The sequence below is a fragment of the Microchirus variegatus genome, assembly GCF_963457635.1.
Source record: "Microchirus variegatus genome assembly, chromosome: 5".
Classification (NCBI taxonomy): Eukaryota; Metazoa; Chordata; class Actinopteri; order Pleuronectiformes; family Soleidae; genus Microchirus; species Microchirus variegatus.
Genome location: NC_139806.1, coordinates 15,670,601 through 15,688,608, shown reverse-complemented (window position 1 = coordinate 15,688,608; position 18,008 = coordinate 15,670,601). Strand labels below are relative to the sequence as shown.

At 41.1% G+C, this 18,008-nt stretch overlaps 1 protein-coding gene across 2 annotated transcripts in view; it reads left to right on the top strand.

Annotated features, from left to right (window-relative positions):
• Window positions 1–18,008, top strand: part of LOC310927929 (ephrin type-B receptor 1) — a gene marked incomplete at both ends in the record, with an annotated part of 159,675 nt that overhangs the window by 127,611 nt on the left and 14,056 nt on the right. The window contains 6 exons of one of the 2 annotated variants that reach the window (XM_083890359.1): window positions 2,543–2,705; window positions 5,351–5,459; window positions 6,296–6,360; window positions 11,289–11,477; window positions 12,539–12,786; window positions 14,398–14,613. In XM_083890359.1, the coding sequence (XP_083746485.1) occupies window positions 2,543–2,705; window positions 5,351–5,459; window positions 6,296–6,360; window positions 11,289–11,477; window positions 12,539–12,786; window positions 14,398–14,613 (990 nt within the window). The remainder of the gene's footprint in view (window positions 1–2,542; window positions 2,706–5,350; window positions 5,460–6,295; window positions 6,361–11,288; window positions 11,478–12,538; window positions 12,787–14,397; window positions 14,614–18,008) is intronic. The other variant, XM_083890360.1, reaches the window with a different exon arrangement.

Below are 18,008 nucleotides of genomic sequence, written 5' to 3'. Positions count from 1 at the left end.
CATGAGCATGACTCATATGCATATATCATCTGGAGAAAGGAAATATTAAATAGTATGGCTTATATGCTGTACATCACTTATATCTCAGTCTGACCGTTCATGCCACGTTTGTTTCAGTGATTTCAGTGAACTCGGCAGAAACGAAACTCCCCACGGCTCTTCCTGTCTGTCACCTCTGGCAATGCTTTTGATTGGCTGCTTGACCATCTGCCTTCCCACCTGCAATTCTGTCCTTATTTAGCAAGTTAGGGTGTGGTCCTCCTAATCCCCATTTGACTGGCAGCAGGAGAAGACCTCTCGTGGCTGGAAGTCTCTCCTGGCATGGCCTTTTTTTGGCTATTCCCTAACTCGCTTGGATGCCAAATGCCAGCTCGCAAGTGTTTTAAGTGGCAGATGTGTGTGTGGGTGTATGTCTTGGTGTGTGTGTGTCTCACAATTCCTATTTGACTGGCAGCATGAAAGGTCCATTCCTGGCTAATGCTCCCTCTAGGGATGCTCCCCCATTGGCTGTTTGCCATCTGTCAACAGACTCAACATATGGAGGTGTGGTCCTGAAAAAAACGTGACTGATAGCTGTAATCGGTAAATCGTAAACCCCCCCCCAGTGGTTCAAGTGCACTCAGCCATGTCTTATACTAGATTAATAGGTGACTATTGTATCTTTTGCATCCCTTTTTGAATTCACAAGCTCCTTCGAAGACTGACTTTCTGAATTTATTTGTGCGCCGCGCGTGTCTGCGAGATTGTGCTATCCAAAGGTACAAAATATCTGTAAAATGATTGAACTCTCTACCAATTTACATGCAGCATTCCATTTATAAACACCTCTTTCCTTCTCAGAGATGGAATGAAACTGTGTTGGTTGCGATGCTCTCCCATCCCAAGCCCAAACATTTGTCTTCATCAAGCCCAGAGTGTCCAATAAGAGCTAATGTGATTGCACACATCATTATGTGTGTGGGGGGGGGGGGGGGGGGCAGATTTCATAACTGTGTTTACCTCGTATGCTCAATGATGGAGCAACCGGAATGATTCAATTACACCAATCAGATTGGATAATGATTTCAATGTGGGTTGCTTCTGCCTCGAGTTTCTTATCACTCCTTGCCATCATTCTCCATCCTCCCTCCTTCCTACCCTCGCCGATACATATTTGTGTTATAAGATGTAGTTCAGCATTAAACAATAGTGTGTTTACCAAGCTTTAACAACAAAATATTCTGCCTCTATTTACTGTTAGGGAGTTTTTCCCGCTTCTCTTTTAAGTGCCCCCTCCTTCTCTGCAGCATGTCGGCTTCAAGCTATCAGCAGCCTGCAGCAGTGGGTATAGTGTAGGTGCAGTCTTATTTTCTGGCTGTCATAGACAGTCTGGGTTTTACGGAAAGGTGACAGGCCTAAGTAATTACTGATCCCCCATAGCAGATACCTCCAACAAGAACCCAAACTACACTGCAGCAGGCTAAATCTCCTGAGCATGGAGATAGAGGAGCTGCATCTGTAGTGCAGGGGCCACAGACCTTAACAGACCAAACCTTTCCATAATGGATGACTCTACTCATGCATTCATTCATACAATAAAATGCACATATTCATCATGGATGACCTAAAATACAACATACAAGGAGCAGTTTTTCCTTTCGTTTCCATATCGTAATGTGTAATAACTAGCCTGTAATGGTCAAACTTCTTACAGTAATTAAACTGCCTCATAAACTTCCTCTGAGGAGACCAATATGCAATGATATTAGTATTCACAAGTACCTACTGGTTCTGTGATGTGCGAGAAATAATTGCCTTTAATTTCCAAAGTGAGGAGAGCGTGTGTGTTTATGTGATCCTTGGGCTTTGGCGTGCATTTTAATGTATGTATGCTTGATGGAATGCTTTTCTATTTGGTGTTAAAACGTACGTATCGCTTTAATATCGCCTTAATTTAAAAGAAAGTTACCATAACGTGTATCTGTTTAATGGGTTCTGGGTCTTTAAGTGCGTTTCAGTATTCTTAACTCTTCGCTAATGTCTGCTCTTTATCTCTACTGTTATCTACTGTTCCCATCTGTCTAGTGTTATTTATCACAAAACTTAATTTCATCTAAGTCTGCGTTACAACGGCCTAAACTTCTGCCCACCGTACCCATAATATTTCCTGTATGAACACTTCCAGAAGCTTTTGTTGTGTGTTTCACAAGCTCCTGCTACCACCACCGGATCTTGTTTTCCAGGATTCTTTTTTCAAGGTTGTGTGTGTTGGTGCCATTTGTCTGCCTGTCCGTTTGTCTGACTGTTAGCAGGATTAAACAACAACAACAACAACACAATTGATTTCCATGAAATGCTGCGAAAGGGTGACTGATTAAGGGGTTGTATTTTTTTTTATTTTCCTCTTTTTTCAACATTGCAAGATAGGGTGTTTTAAGCGTCGGTGGCAATATTTGCTCTCTGGGCACTTTCCAGTTTAACTGTGTGAAATAAGACTTCCCCCGCTGGCACTTTCTCAGTAAATCAACTCTAACCTGCATCCTGTGTTCATTGCTCTTTCCAGGACCACGCAGAGATTAACTCCACCATCCTGCGGAGCCAAACTAACACTGCTCGTGTGGAGGGCCTGAGGCCGGGTACGGTCTATGTTGTGCAGGTGCGGGCGCGGACTGTAGCTGGCTTTGGCAAATATAGCAGCAAGATGTGCTTCCAAACCCTCACAGATGGTAAGGATCACCGAGCCAGGAGATGCAGCTCTCTCACTCTCTCTCTTTTACACACACACACACACACACACACACACACACACACACACACACACACACACACACACACACACACACACACACACACACACACACATCTAACTCTTTCTTACTCGCACACTGTCTGCATTTGTTGTTTCATTAATATTAGTAGGGAAGACAGAAGGGAAGTGTACTGTTTGATTGCACTTCTATTTCTACAGCTAAATTAATTTCCTTCGCAGCCAGGTTTGGGTGTGTGTGTGTGTGTGTGTGTGTGTGTGTGTGTGTGTGTGTGGGTGCTTTTTGAATTTTGCAGAACGCCGAGTGTCTTTTGTTTGTGCAACTAACTGTGCTTGATCCAAAATGCTTAGCTAATTGGTTTTTCACCCGGTCCTTCTGTTGCTGGAGTGCCATCCCAGAATTCATAGCTGTGATTAGTAGTTGATAAGCAACAATTTTTTTTTTTTCTGCCATGGGGTGTGGTTTGGACTCTTGGATGGGGAAAGAAGCTGAAGAGGGACTCCAACACCTGCTATCCTGGCAAGGTTACGGAAACCGTGTTTATTATTGCAAGAGCAAGGAGGTGTGTGTGTGTGTGTGTAGAGAGAGTTTGTAATGGTGGCTTTAAATATCACGACATTAAGTCTTCACATCCTTGCCAAGAAGTGAGGACTGTTAACGTGATTCAGTCCGGATGGATGATTCACAGCAGGGTACGTCTGGATGGATTAGTGATTTGATTGAATGTGCGTAAGAGTCATAAAATTTGCTCGAGTGCTGCCGTAGTGTGACCTGTTGGCCACATCAGTGACATTTTTATGCTGTAATGTGATAATGAACATAACAATTAACAGATGATGATGTTGATCTTGAAGGAGGGAAAGATGGGAGGGATAATAATAATGATGATGATGATAGTGATTGTTGTGGCTATTTACCTGTGCAGAGCAGATGCAGTCATGCCCCCCCCCCCCTTTTACATTGCAAATTACTGTTCCCTCTTCCCAACACATGCCTGTTTGAGCATGCGCGTCACTCTCGCTCACACAAACCCTGTTTATGTTTTATCCGTTGGCACGCTGCCACAGCACAACATTCGTCGTGGCAATTAGCAGCAGACACGAAAGAACAGCTGAAAATCATGCGCGCACACACACACACACACACACACACACACACAGCTCCACCTCCTGTCACTCTTCCAGTCTGCAATCTTTCACCCCTCACACTGCATCACAAACCAACCTCTGCACACCGTACATGTCCTTTCTTTTTCAAAAACACATCGCTTTTGTCCTCCTGTCAGCGCGTCAGCGCGTCATCACACACACACACACAAACACACTCATAGTGACAGGTGTGACTAAAAGAGGTGGCTCGTCCATCGGTACAGTTACTGTTGCTGCACTTCTTCATCTTGATGTAGGCTGAAGCTTTTAGGAACTAACAGATTGTAATTGGAGCTTATTCTCCATTGGACTGGTCGGTTGTGGGATTTCTAGCTGTCATCGTATGAACGGAGGGGAGATGACCCCCTTCCACCCAGTATGCATCAACGAGAAGGATTGCCTGGAAAACTTGAGTGGCTGGAACATCAGAAACACGCTTGATTAAAAAAAAAAACTAAAACCTTAAGAGTGAGCAATTTCTGTCGTACTGTGTTTCCTAATATATTTCAGCTCTTACTTAGCTCTCGTGATAAAATCAGATCCTCGTTTATCACTTTAATCCAATAGACCGATTCTACACAGGCGATTGGAATCGAGAAGCTGCTCATTTGCCTGCAGCGTGCTAAATTGTGCATTTCTGTAACCACAGCTTTTGCTGGTAGCAAAAGTCGTGGGAAGACGGGTACACACAGAGTAGGTGCTGAGCGATTCATCGAAGTTTGACTGATTTGCAATAAAGGCCTACTGCAATTTTCAAATCAGAGGAGGTGCAATATTTGGTAATAATTAATAATTTTAGATTAATTATGGTCTTGACCTATACATCATTTCTACAGACTGAAGAGAATGTCTTTGTTTCTCACAGGTCTGCACAAATATCACACCGAATAAAAATGAGAATAATGATGCACTGTAATAAAAATGACCATCAAAATCGGAATTTGATATTTATTCAAAATTGTTCAGCCCTAACAAACAGCCGTGTAGCACTTTTAGTCAGTCTTTTAATCTAATCTGTTTTCATCTACTGGTCGCCTATGTACATAAAACACGTATAGGGGGTGTGTTGACTTAAGGACTTATCAACACCTGAAAAACAATACACCAAGGTGCGTTTTCTTGCCTGTCCATCACTGACAGATACGTCAGGCTCTCCCTCTCTCCCTCACTCTCTCTCTCTCTCTGCCTGTGCCGCCCGCCTGGTTTATCAAACACGACCTGTCAGGGAAGTCTTGCTAAAGCTCTAGGGATTTCAGTCACCGCTTCTCAACAAAAAGATCTATATGTTTGCTAAATTCTGCTTCTATCTGCTCCTATGTCCCACTTCAGCTCCTAAACGCACACATGTTCAAATAAGTCACAGTCATGGTCCTGCAGCCTTTACCTAAGCCATTATTGATGTTGCTCTCTTTCTCTGTCTGTCTGTCTGTCTCTTTTCCTCTTTGTGTAACACAGATGACTTCAAGTCAGAGCTGAGGGAGCAGCTTCCTCTGATTGCAGGGTCAGCTGCAGCAGGAGTTGTCTTCATTGTTTCCCTTGTTGCCATCTCCATCGTGTGCAGCAGGTAATCACATTTCCTTTTCTATATTTCTTGTTCTAGAAATAGCAATAATTAATTATTTTTTTCTAAAAAGAGCAAATAATATGTATTTTTTTGTAATAACAACATTAAACGTGGAACGATTATAGGGCGTGGACACACTATATATACAGTCAGTGAGGATACATTTTTTTTCTCTCCTCTCTATTTGTTGTTACAGTTTTTGAATCTGACCATACATGGTCACCACATAATGCATTACGTTATGATGGCTGTGCAGCTATATCTTGGAAAGGCATCAAAATGCATCTGTTTTATATCTGAGCGTTCGTGTCCTCTGGCTACACTTTGGAACATGTGTCCTTACTCATCGTCTCGTTGAGCTTTTATTAATCGAGAACAGTTTAATGGAAAGCCAAGCCAAGTTTCAAATGCAAAATCACCTCCATTTTTTTTTTTACTTCTCTCTGTTAATTTACTCAAGGCAATGTAGTGTTGCAGCAGTTTATCACATTGTCATAATCACATCTTCACTTCGCTTTAGATGTATGAAAGTCAATTTTCTTGCAGTGTTGTGTGTGTGTGCGTGTCTGCACATTTGAACACGTTTAAAAGTGCTCATCAAACGGCTCCGGCTCTTTTGATGCTGAGGCAGAGGAAACGGATGAAAAGCGGAGAGATCATATCGAGATCTAATTAAAAATCAGCTCATTTTCATAAACTTAATTTACCATTGCTAACCCCTGCAACTGATTCACTTTCAGCCTCGTGATTTTCAGGCAAAACAGAGAATGAACAGTAATTTTAAGACCTAGTTTATCCTGTCTCATTTCTCTCTCTCTTTTTTCTCTCTCCCTCAGGAAAAGGGCATACACCAAGGAGGCCGTGTACTCTGACAAGCTGCAACATTACAGCACAGGAAGAGGTGAGTCTGCTGTGATATTTAGAGTTCATATTAGCAAGTACCTAGTTTCCTGTCCCACATTCCCATATATCTCTCCACACATTCATCTGTTTAAAAGCATAAACCTGTAGTGTTCATGATTTGAACGCTTGTCCCTGATTACATATTAATATGTCATTATATTTTGGAGATAGTCTAATCTATTTAATCTCATTTAAATAGGGGAGAAATAAAAATACATAATAATATATAATAAAATTAGCAGAGCTGCCCTTTCAAAGACAAAGATGCAAAACACGAGCCAGACATTTATTTTTGGCAGTGTGCAGTGTACTCGTAGGTACAAAGAGCACAAAATGTTATACTGCTGGTATTTTAATCCAGTCGCGGTTGGAAAACTAATAAGCTTCTAATTGTTAGAATGAGAAAATTCGGAGCACTGTGCCACCTGAGTGCTCTCACGTATTATTTATATTTCATACAACCCAAATGTCTTTCTTTGTCCAATGCTTTGCAGCTGCCGTGTTATGTACAAAATGGTGTGAAATGTACAAAAAAAAAAAAAAGCATGAAAAGCGGGGGGGTCGAGGTACAAGAGAAATTACTGCAGGCAGCAGTCTGTGGACGGAAATGACATTTCCTTCTCTCAACACAATGGCACTGAGTGACAGTCATCTCTCAGGACTTTTATGATAGCCATGATTGAGTTATGTTTTAAGGGGGGGAAGAAAGCGCCTGGTGGGATACACGTATAATGTCAACGCGCACAAAGTCATGTGTCTAATTTTCGTACCTCAAAAGAAAGTCCATGTTCCGTCGCCCCGCAGTCTGAAAAAGGGGAGCTCACTCGAGGGGATTGGGTTTTGTTGAGCCTTGCACAGCGGAGCGTTTCAACACAGTGACTTGGTGCCACAGCTTCAGCAGTGGCAGCAGGGGGCTCATTAAAACTGCTGTTGACGGAAGAGTCAGTTTTGTCGCGAGCGATCGCTGAGCGAACAAAACGCAATTAACGGGAGTTGAGGAAATAAACAAAAGATCAGAGACATTTGCAGCTCTAATCATTAAATATGGCATTTAAAGTGAAGAGGAAAGCCAACTCTGATAAGGATCCTACTTTATTGCTTCAACTTTCACAATGCAAACACGTGAAGTAATCCCCCCCCCCCACCCAATGATGCATTGTGTTCTTTTATTCTATCAAGATTTGACTGACAGTATGGTAATTACAGTATTCAATGCAACAATAAAATAGCACCGCTCAGCCAATTGTTTTGGACGATTCTCCAAAAAAAATGTGCTGCTGGCTTTCACCCAGCTACTTATTGTTCCAGCTGTTGCCACACACACACACACACACACATCAGGTGATGTCTCCTCGTCTCCAACCCACCTAATGTGACAGCCATCAAGTGGGATGCTGCTTTCACTGTAAATTTAGCAAATCCAGTTCCACATGAAAGTCTGACTGAACATTTGACATCACGCCAATACATCGGGTTGAAGTAACGATGACCATTAGATCAGACACTGTCGTAAATATACACGCCGTTACCACAAAGAAAAAGCTAGGAGTTTTGTTTTTAATTGCTGGTATTTCCAGTCTTCATTCCCTCATCATATTACTCACACCTCACTGCATCAGAGAATTTATCGTTCTTCTCCCTGCACATCTACTCCCTATTCCACTTTTCCACACTCCAGCAGTCTGTCAACTACGCCTAATTAACAGAGCAACATTTCTAAGCGATGCATGCATAGTATTTGCCCCAGTGCGTCTTTGCATAAAGCTACTACGGCATCTTAAATCATTACAGTTTGGACCCCGTTTGTCACTTTGTTGCTTCAGCTGTTGTTTGTTCTTCGGCATCTGTTCACTTACAATAAATTGGAAAGGGATTCAAAGGACCATTAAACAGTTATGGTTAGATGCCAAACATGTTTACAGTAATGTTTTTACTGTAAGTTTGTTTCCTTTTCATAAACTAGGGATGGGATAATACCACTTTTTTGTGTCTGATATGGATATCACAAACTCAAGTATCGACAATTACCAATATTAGTCCGGTACAGTCATTTTAGGCCATTTGTGAAAAAGGAAGCTGTTAACAACACATTTATGCTGAGTCATTTCAAAGACATAATTCTCCAACTGTGTCACAATTTTTGTTCTCCCAAGAAGAAGAAATAAACAGTTCAAACATGACTCATGCTCAGCTAAAATGCTAAAATAAATGTTTACACTTTTGACCAGTATCGGCCCAATATCAATACTGATGATACAGATTCCCTTCCCTAGCATAAACCATGCATACATTTGCACTAAGCTAAGTTGGGTAAGAAATAAGAAGAAATACCGAACATCTGTAGAACATTGTGTCATTTGTTTTCCACCCTACTTTCCAAACAATCAATTCACCGTTTCAACCAATGAGATTGTAAATCCCATACTTTTGTATGTTGTATGATTTCCATACTAATGGGCCGTGGTGTTTGGCTGAACAAAGGCTTTTGTGGCATCAAACGATTGGATAATTATTTTGTGTTTATAGGAAGTAAAATCACCCATTATTATGTTCACAGAGACGGTATTAGTAAGTGGAAATGGAAGTGTATTCACTACACTCTTAGAAATAAGGGTTCCAAAAGGGTCCTTCTACAAGGGCTGAGGTTCTACCTGGAACCATTTGCTTCTGAAAAACCCTTTCCCGAGAAAGGGGGTTTTCAAGGGTTCTTGGTAACACTAATGGTTCCAGTAAGAACCATTCTGATCCAGAGAACCCTTTAAAACCCCTTTCCCGGATAAAGGGTTTTAAAGGGTTCTTGGTGGAACCCTTTATAAAAAGGTTCTACCGGGAGCCAAAAAGGGTTCTCCTATGAGGACAAGCCGAAGAACCTTTTATGGTTCTACTTAGCACTTTTATTTCTAAGAGTGTATAGGCGTACAGTCCTCAGTAGATATTCATTTAAAACTTGTAATTGCTCTTCAATGGAATTGCTGAATAAAAAATATTGTCAGGCGAAAGGATTGAGAAGAAATAATGCTGCCTTGGTGAAAAGATAACACATGAAAGACTTCCTTTATGAATATGCGCATTTATGAGGTTAAAGTTGACACTGCTATATGTAATTTATGTGCAGTAGGACCACTACCTTGATTAATAGATTAATATAAGTACCACTGCAAACCAGCAGGGCGACTAACAGCAAGCTAAATGTTGGACATGGTGAAAATAACACCGTTAAATGCAGTGAAGAATTTATCATTTATATTTCCACTAAACGAACGTACTGTCAGCCCTTCGAGGTGCTCTGCCATAGCTTACGGATTTTGCTGACATTTATAAAGCAAATTGAATTAATCAATTCTTTCATTCAGCCGTCTCATTTAGAAAGGTATGGAATGATAGGATTTGTTTGCCCTTGAGTCATCGCAGCAGCCGTGCTGTGTCTCAGGTAAAAATAGAACAGACGTTTGGACACATTCGCTTCACACACTTAGATGAAGGGCCAATGAAATATTAAGGGAGGAATCTATTTTTCATCCGATGCCCCTAAAAGATGAGTCCAGTTAACCAGGTCTGAACCAGAGGGAGGCTGGGAGATAAACTGTTTGAATTTTAAATTATACATTAAAGTGGACTCTGAATTGTGAATTAGAAAGTAATGGCTTGGTACCAGTGTGTGCATGGACATGTGCATATGTGATTAAGGTTTTTGAGTGGGTTTTCATGTGTTTTTCTCTTGTACTGTATGCTCCACGCTGAGATTCCGAGTCCCAACCCAGTGGTGCTGCTGAGCGAGTGGCTTGGCAACACTTGTCAACAGAAGGATTTTATGGAATGCAAAGCTGGAAAACCTCTGAAGGATTAACTTGAATCCAATCTGTTTGGAATCTCTAATGAGCAATTACATTCACACAGACAGGGTTCAAAACAATTAGTGTGATAACTAGAATCAGCTTTTAGTCGAGAGCAAGGTGGAGGCACCTTGATCCCACCAAGACCAGACCTTATCCTCCTTCTGTCTCTCGAGACCCCTCTCTCCCTCCATGTGGCTTATGCAAAGTAGCAGGCACAAATTGACTTGATGGAGATGGTTTTATTCCAATCATGGCTGCCAAGGTTTTGACTAAACAGCTCCGAGAAAGAGGGCTGCCCTTGGGTGTCAGTGCCGAAATGATGATTTTACGTCTGTTTATTTGCTGTAATGTTTATCTTATGTCGGCGTGTATTGAATTTGTTTACAAGTGTTTTTTCGGGGGCAGTCCTCCCCGCGCAGTCTGGCGACAAAATAAAATGTGTCCCCCGTTTGCAGACATCTCCAGTGTGTGAACTGGCCTCACCTATCGGAGAACAGCATAATAAGCTAGTTGATAGTGCGGTGGTTTTATCTCTTTATGAGCTCTATAGGGAAAGCTGTGGGAAATTGGTTTTACGACTATCAAAGAGAAGAGACTGCTAGCGTAAGGGATAAAAGGGGGAAAAAAAAATCTGTCTACATTTACTCTTTCAACACTCATTTCTTGGTCTACCCCCATCCGGAGTCCCCCCCCCCCCTTACAAGTAATGAATCATCAAACCTCCATTTTGTTGTCTGCTTTACTTGTAACTAATGCCGCTCCTATAATCATCCATCCACACCATTTTAATGCATGCAAGATGTGCTAATATTTACATACAGTGTCATAGTGCACCTGATGTGTAACACAGCACCCTCAACACCCTGCTCCATAGAACAAATGGAGTAGGATAAAATCCCACACTAAGGCAACATGATCTTAAAGTACATGACAAGAATTGTTTTTCTGGTTATATATCAGCGTCTATGTATAAAGGGACTAAGACTTCATGAGCAACTGTATTCATCAGTCATTATCACAACACATTGGTAATAAAACAACACAATAGTGTCTCTTGTGGAAAGCTCATTGAGCACTTTGGTTGTTCTAGAACTCTCTTTGCGAGCCGACATATCTAACTGCCCCTCCCCACTGGGCTGCCCGACCCACTTCTCAGGCTCCCCGGGGATGAAGATCTACATTGACCCCTTTACCTACGAAGACCCTAATGAAGCTGTGCGGGAATTCGCCAAGGAAATTGACGTCTCCACTGTCAAGATCGAGGAAGTCATCGGTGCAGGTACTGTGAATGGATGGTGATGAACAATCAGGCGTGATTGGGCACTTCAGTTTGTACACACATGCTGAATGGGAACTGTGATTTACATATTTTCAACAATTAGTTTAAAAGTGCTTGCATACAAACACGTTTGGCCTTCATCTGCTAAAGGTCATAAAGTCCTTCCCTTTTGGCAGCCGTATCAGATGGTAACATTTGAAGAGCATATGTCAAGTGCACTAGCAGCATATAGGCCAGCTACCATGGGACTTCATAAAGAACTCAAGTCTTGCAGCCTATTCCCTGTGCTTCTCTGTTTTTGGATCCTATTAGAGTTGTTCTGTAACCTGTTCTATCGTTCTCTCATCCTTATTAATTTACTCAAAGTATAAATTAGACACAATAGTCATTTTGTCCTCGGCCTAATACAGCTGTGCATTTCAAAAACATTGTCCTTGGGACAAAAAGATATCCTTTTACAGCACAGAAGGCACGGTGATACCATATATGTTGGATCATACCGAGGCTGAAATTGTCCTTGAGACTTGGTCTAGGACACCTCATGTGAATTGGCCCAGTCAGCAAGCTTGGTGGGAGGAAGTGGCAGAGATAGGCTCGGGGCAAGGATGCAGGGTGATTAACTAATTGAGGATTTCCATTTTTTGTTGATTTCACTGTGTGGAGTCTCTGCAGGTAATCAAAGTGGTGGCAATTAATCAAAAGAGTTCCAGATAATGTTGAACTGTTATTCTCGTTGTTTAAAAAGTGAATTCGAAGACACTTGCCAGACTCTTAGGATCAGTGACTACTGTGAGTTAGAGGAGCCACACTGTTAAGAAGTGCAGCACCGCGGAAGTATTGAACAACACTCGAGATAGACTAAATCAAGATCTATAATAGCTGTTTGGGTAATATCTCTGTCAAGGGACATACGATGCAAACAGGTTTGATGAATGAATAGAATTAGATGCAATAAACTCCACTAAGCTTTTTTCTGATCACAATTTCATTATGAAAAATCGACCGTTTCTTGTTCTTGACAGAGCAGCCACTGAGCGTTCTCTCTCCGTTTCCCCTCATAGGTGAGTTCGGGGAGGTGTACAAGGGCCGCTTGAAGCTGCCTGGTAAAAGGGAAATCTATGTCGCGATTAAGACCCTGAAGGCGGGCTATGTGGATAAGCAGCGGCGGGACTTCCTGGCTGAGGCGTCAATCATGGGTCAGTTTGACCACCCAAACATCATCCGACTGGAGGGTGTTGTCACAAAGAGCCGTCCTGTCATGATCGTCACGGAATTCATGGAGAATGGTGCTCTGGACTCTTTCCTCCGGGTGAGTGAAAACATTATATATTCTATGAGAAGTAGTTAACATTCAATACTTATATTCTGAAGTTGAATAGACTCATTGCATTATGGGAGCGAGGAGCTAATTGGAAATTAATCACTCATCAGTTTCAGAAAATTTCATCCAAGTAATCCTTTACAAATTGGAATGAGCCACTGTAATATATCGAGTGCCTATGTTTCATGACGATGAACATTTTCTCACTTCTGACCTTCAAGTTCCCTTTGAATGCCTGCAACTATTCATGGACTCTTCACCCTTTCTTTTATAGTCAGGATTGTGCAGACACTGAGATTAATCCATATTCAACTTGCTTTTTTTCTCCTCCAATCTCATGGATTGGTCTTCAAGTCCACTTTGATCTAGGGTGGGTTTAAAGGGGCTCTTTGAAGTTGGTTTTGCTAACCACCACATCCGACTTGTGTTTCCATCGATCTCCCTTACCCTCTCTTATTTGTAACTGTGTTTCGGAGGTTCAAAGCTTGCCTCTTTAGAGCGTTCACGCTGGAGGAGGGGCACATACATGTTAAAGAGATGAATGCCTGCAAGCCTGCATGAAACAATGTTGTAACACCTACAGTACAATGAGCAATAATGGGTTTAGGAAACTTGTTTAGTTTTTTGGTACAAGTAGCCTATGCTCTTCCTCTGGACGTTATTAATCTTGTCAAGCACAAGATTGCATTTTGGTGCAAGTGTGAAATTCAAACAATTTGAACACGGTAAAGTAGGACTAAAAACTATGACCTCTAAAAATCTAAACATTAATCCCAATTTGGACTACAAACTGATTTTATGAAACCTTTAAAAATAAACGTTGTCCTACTAAAACTCCTTAAATATATTTTGTGCTAACATTTCCAAACATAGAACAACGTTCAAATAGAAATTGATTCAAATATTCCATTTAACTCATTGGCTGCCAGCCATTTTCATTGCAGAGCTGCCAAGCGCTTTATATAATTTTCACTGATTTTCCAAAACCCACAAAACAGTGTGTTCTATGACTGTGTGTGAACACCAAAACTGCCAAAAGAAATAGTAGATTCTCTTCTTTCATCACACGTCCTTGGCAGTGAGCGGTTGTATTTGAATTGACGTCCATAGAAGTCATTGGCAGCCAACGAGTTAAGCATTGAATTTTTAATCAACATAGTATCTACAATTAAGTAATTGATTGACTTTATTAGTTCTAGGGCTGCAATGATTTATTAATCAGTTACTAACTTAATAAAACAAGCTCTTTGAAGTTTCAGTTTCATATTTTTTGCTTTCAATATCATTAAAGTAAATTAATTTTGGTTATTTGACAAAATCGTCAGTTCTGGGAAACACTGATCAATATTTTGGGACATTTTGTGGACCAAACAAGTACTTTGATTATTCCAGAAAATAACCAACAGTTTAATTTAATTTTTAATTTCAGTTAATTTCAAGTTCATTATTGAAATTAGATATGCAAGCCTTTGTTGAAAAATCTAATTCTCATATCTCAGATTTATTTAAAGTAAAATAATAAATAAGCAAACATATTAATCTTACAAAAAAATCAAATGTAAGTAATCATTTGTACATGTGTCTCTTTATGTCCTCCAGCAAAACGATGGTCAGTTTACAGTGATCCAGTTGGTGGGAATGATGCGCGGGATCTCAGCCGGGATGAAGTACCTCTCAGAAATTAACTACGTCCATCGTGACCTGGCTGCGAGAAACATCCTTGTCAACAGCAACTTGGTGTGCAAGGTCTCTGACTTCGGCCTGTCACGGTACCTTCAGGATGACACCTCTGATCCCAGCTATACCAGCTCTCTGGTGAGTAGAACGTTTAGTTGGCTTAAGGCGCAACTAAACCCCCCTCTTCTGCATTTAACTCCACCCAATGTCTGATTTTGAGAAATGCCCAGCGATGGGAGAGTGGGAAGCAGAGCGGGGGGCATGGTCTGATAGTGAAATTTGACACCGAGTTGCAGCTGGGGGAGGAGTCTGGGACGAGTGGACTAGGAAAGCCAACATTTGAACTCAGTAGCTGGTGTTTGACCATAGGAAGGATGTTGACTTGACTTTACACTAAACTTTAAAGATCACCTGCATCACCAAATAATATACACTGGTTTTCACCTGAAAAAAGTGGTTTAGAGGTTTACTCACACTTCAGGAGGTATGGATAACATCATCTATTGTACTCATCATTTTCTTTATATGCATGTGATGTATGTGTAGTGTGTAGTTCCAGTCATATTTTCAATGGACATCTACAGCAGTTGTAACATTCCAGTCGAAACAGTTTAATCAGTTTTGCTTCTGTCTGACACTGCCTCATTCTTTTTTTTGAAAGTCTCAGAAACCTTTCACCTTTTCTGTGCCTTTCATATTTTATGAGCTGTCTCCATCTTCTCCCTCATTCTCCTTCCCCTTCTTCTTTCCTATACTTTGCAAGTCACGGACCGGAGGTCTGTCACATCTTCATTAGTGTGGAGACAAGTCTCCTCTGGGAAGGCTCCTCTCTCGTTGACATGCCCAGAGTGCAGAGAAACCAAAGGGCATTGCGGCCTCTCAAACTGACAGCTCCCACCCCACCGCACCTCACCCCCTCTCCCCCACCCCCCCCCCCCATCTCTCTCTCACTCCTCATTCATTATTACTGGGGCATCATGGGAGGCTTTGGCTCCTCATTAACTCCTCCACACTACAGATCTGTAATTATTAGCAGCTGTCGTTAGTTCATCTTCTGGCTCTCCTCTTCCTAATTCAAAACACACTCATACACCCTCATAAACACATGACGCAGGTCATTAGGACTCCCAGCACGCTTCACTTTGTGTATGTGTTTTTATTTAAGAGTGTGTGTGTGTGTGTGTGTGTGTGAGAGATGAGAGAGATGAGAGTCATACGTGTGAGTCTCTGTGTGTGTGTGTGTGTGGCATCACCTCATTGACTCTACTTTGAGATTTTTGTGTAAATCAACTTGTTTTTATTGCTGATGTGTTTTGCTGCTTACATTATTCAGGCAAAACTGGTTAAAAGAGGAAAGGAAACGTCATTTCATTTAATTAAAGTTACTTTATAAGTATCATATACTTTAAAAAATTAGACTTACAATAGTTCTACATGAGTGACTTGAATCTTGAATCACATTAAGATTATAATGATGGTTTTAAAAAGTTCTTCACAACAGTAAGAAATGCTATCACCACCTCGCAGAGGTCAAAAGGACACTTTTATAATTTTGCTATAATCCAACTCCTGACCAAATCTCAGAATAATTGGAAGGAAACTCAAAAAATGTGCTCGAACAAATCAACTTTAATAACACCGTTATTATTCTATGATTACATTCAGTACTTATTATGAATTTAGGACACAAAACTCAAAGTTAAGGGCTTGGTATATGACTCAAGTCCCACTTGCCAACTGAGTATTATTATTTAAAAAGTACCTATTTTAGCATTAGCTTCTGATGTATTTCAGTACAGGCAAAGCTTGAAATCAAAAGCCTGCAGTCAAAGCGTGAGTCAGTGCTACCCAGGTACAAATGCAGAGTTCTCAAACTAATTAGTCTTTATTTAAATTTAGGTGAAAATGTGCGGATCAATTTTATTTCCAGCTTTCCAACGGTAAGGCTCAGATAGAAATGACTCTCTGCTAGAATGATTACTCTTGGTTATCCTCTCAAAAACATTCCCCACAACACACAGTCTAAGCCCAGGGGAGGCAGCCGATTGGCAGGAGATGGCAGCCCAGGTATAAACAGTAAGTTAGTGTTGTAAGGGCCTGAGAAGATACAATCTCACGTTGGTTTGCCTGAAAGCTAATTGTTCCCTGAGAATCCCCTGCTTTGCGTGCTGGATTGCTGTGGCAAAATGTTGCTGAATAGGTCGTATTTAGCAACAATGAGCAGCACCTCTGCTGTTTGTCTCCCTGAGCTTGCTAATAAAAAGAGGTGTAAAAGGAGGGTATGGATTATAGATATTGACAATGCTGTTTTGTTCTGATGTTGTTTAATGCAAGCAAAGTCTCTCAGAGGGCATTATTTGGACAGTCGATAGAGCATGTGAGGTGTGACGGCTCTAACGGCTTTGAGGTAGAACGTTGTTTGTTTGTTGCATCCAGGAAAAATCTCAAGTACTATCTTTATTCCGTCCAAATCGACAGAGCTTTTAGATTCATACTCGCATCTAGTCAAACGCATCATTTTTGGATGAGCGTTCATCATACCTGAGGCCAATTAAGCAACCAAAGAGTTTTTTCAAGGTGAGGAGGTAGAATAAGACTGACCACCTGACATCAGCTGTTTAATTGAATCTAGTGAATACCACATCAAACAATCAAGAGAGAGGTTAGTGCATCACTAGGTCCAATATAAAGTTTTGGTAACACTAGATTTGGGAACACATATTCACCATTAACTAGGTGCTTACTAACATATATAAATAGCATTATAGGCCTTTATTAGTAATCATAAAGTACATATTAACACCTTATTCTACATAAACTTATTCTACTGCTATTATGACATGAATTAGGATCTCCTACATAAGATGTTAATATGTGCTTAAAGGGGACATATTATGCAAAATCAACTTTTTAGTCATTTAAATCCTTATATTTGAGAATCTGGAGGCCCTATCAGTTGGCAAAGTGTAAAAGATGACTCACTCATGTTTTTTTGGTCCTCCTCAGTCTAAGTACAGGAGATAAAACACACGATGTTGACTTCCGCACTCAATGAGACGTCACAATGTGCTAAATTCCTGAATTGTCTCGTGGAGCTCCGCTTTGTCCGTAAAACACACCAGAGTGCTGGCGAGGGCAACGGCATCCGAAAACCGGAAGTCCACGAAAAGTTCTATTCTTGGCTCCACAGTGCAGCACAGAGTTCTACACAAACTTCCAGCCTCAGAGAATTTTATCTGTCCAGTGGATACATGTTATATATGACGGCAATGTGCCTGATACAGCCTGCAAATGATCACTTTTCCAAATGCTAACTGCTGTTAGTTCCCAGTAGCCTCTGTGGCTGATGTCATTTCCTGTCCCTTAAGTTTCGTTTTACTTATTTTTTAAGGTGGACCTAAAGGGATACTACTAAACAGGGCATTCTGAACAGGGCTGTTTTGGCAGGGTGATTGAACTGCTGTGGTGCTTCATCCTTACGGTATTTTGACCAAAGCATGTCACAGACATGTTCATTAGGACACCAGGGAACT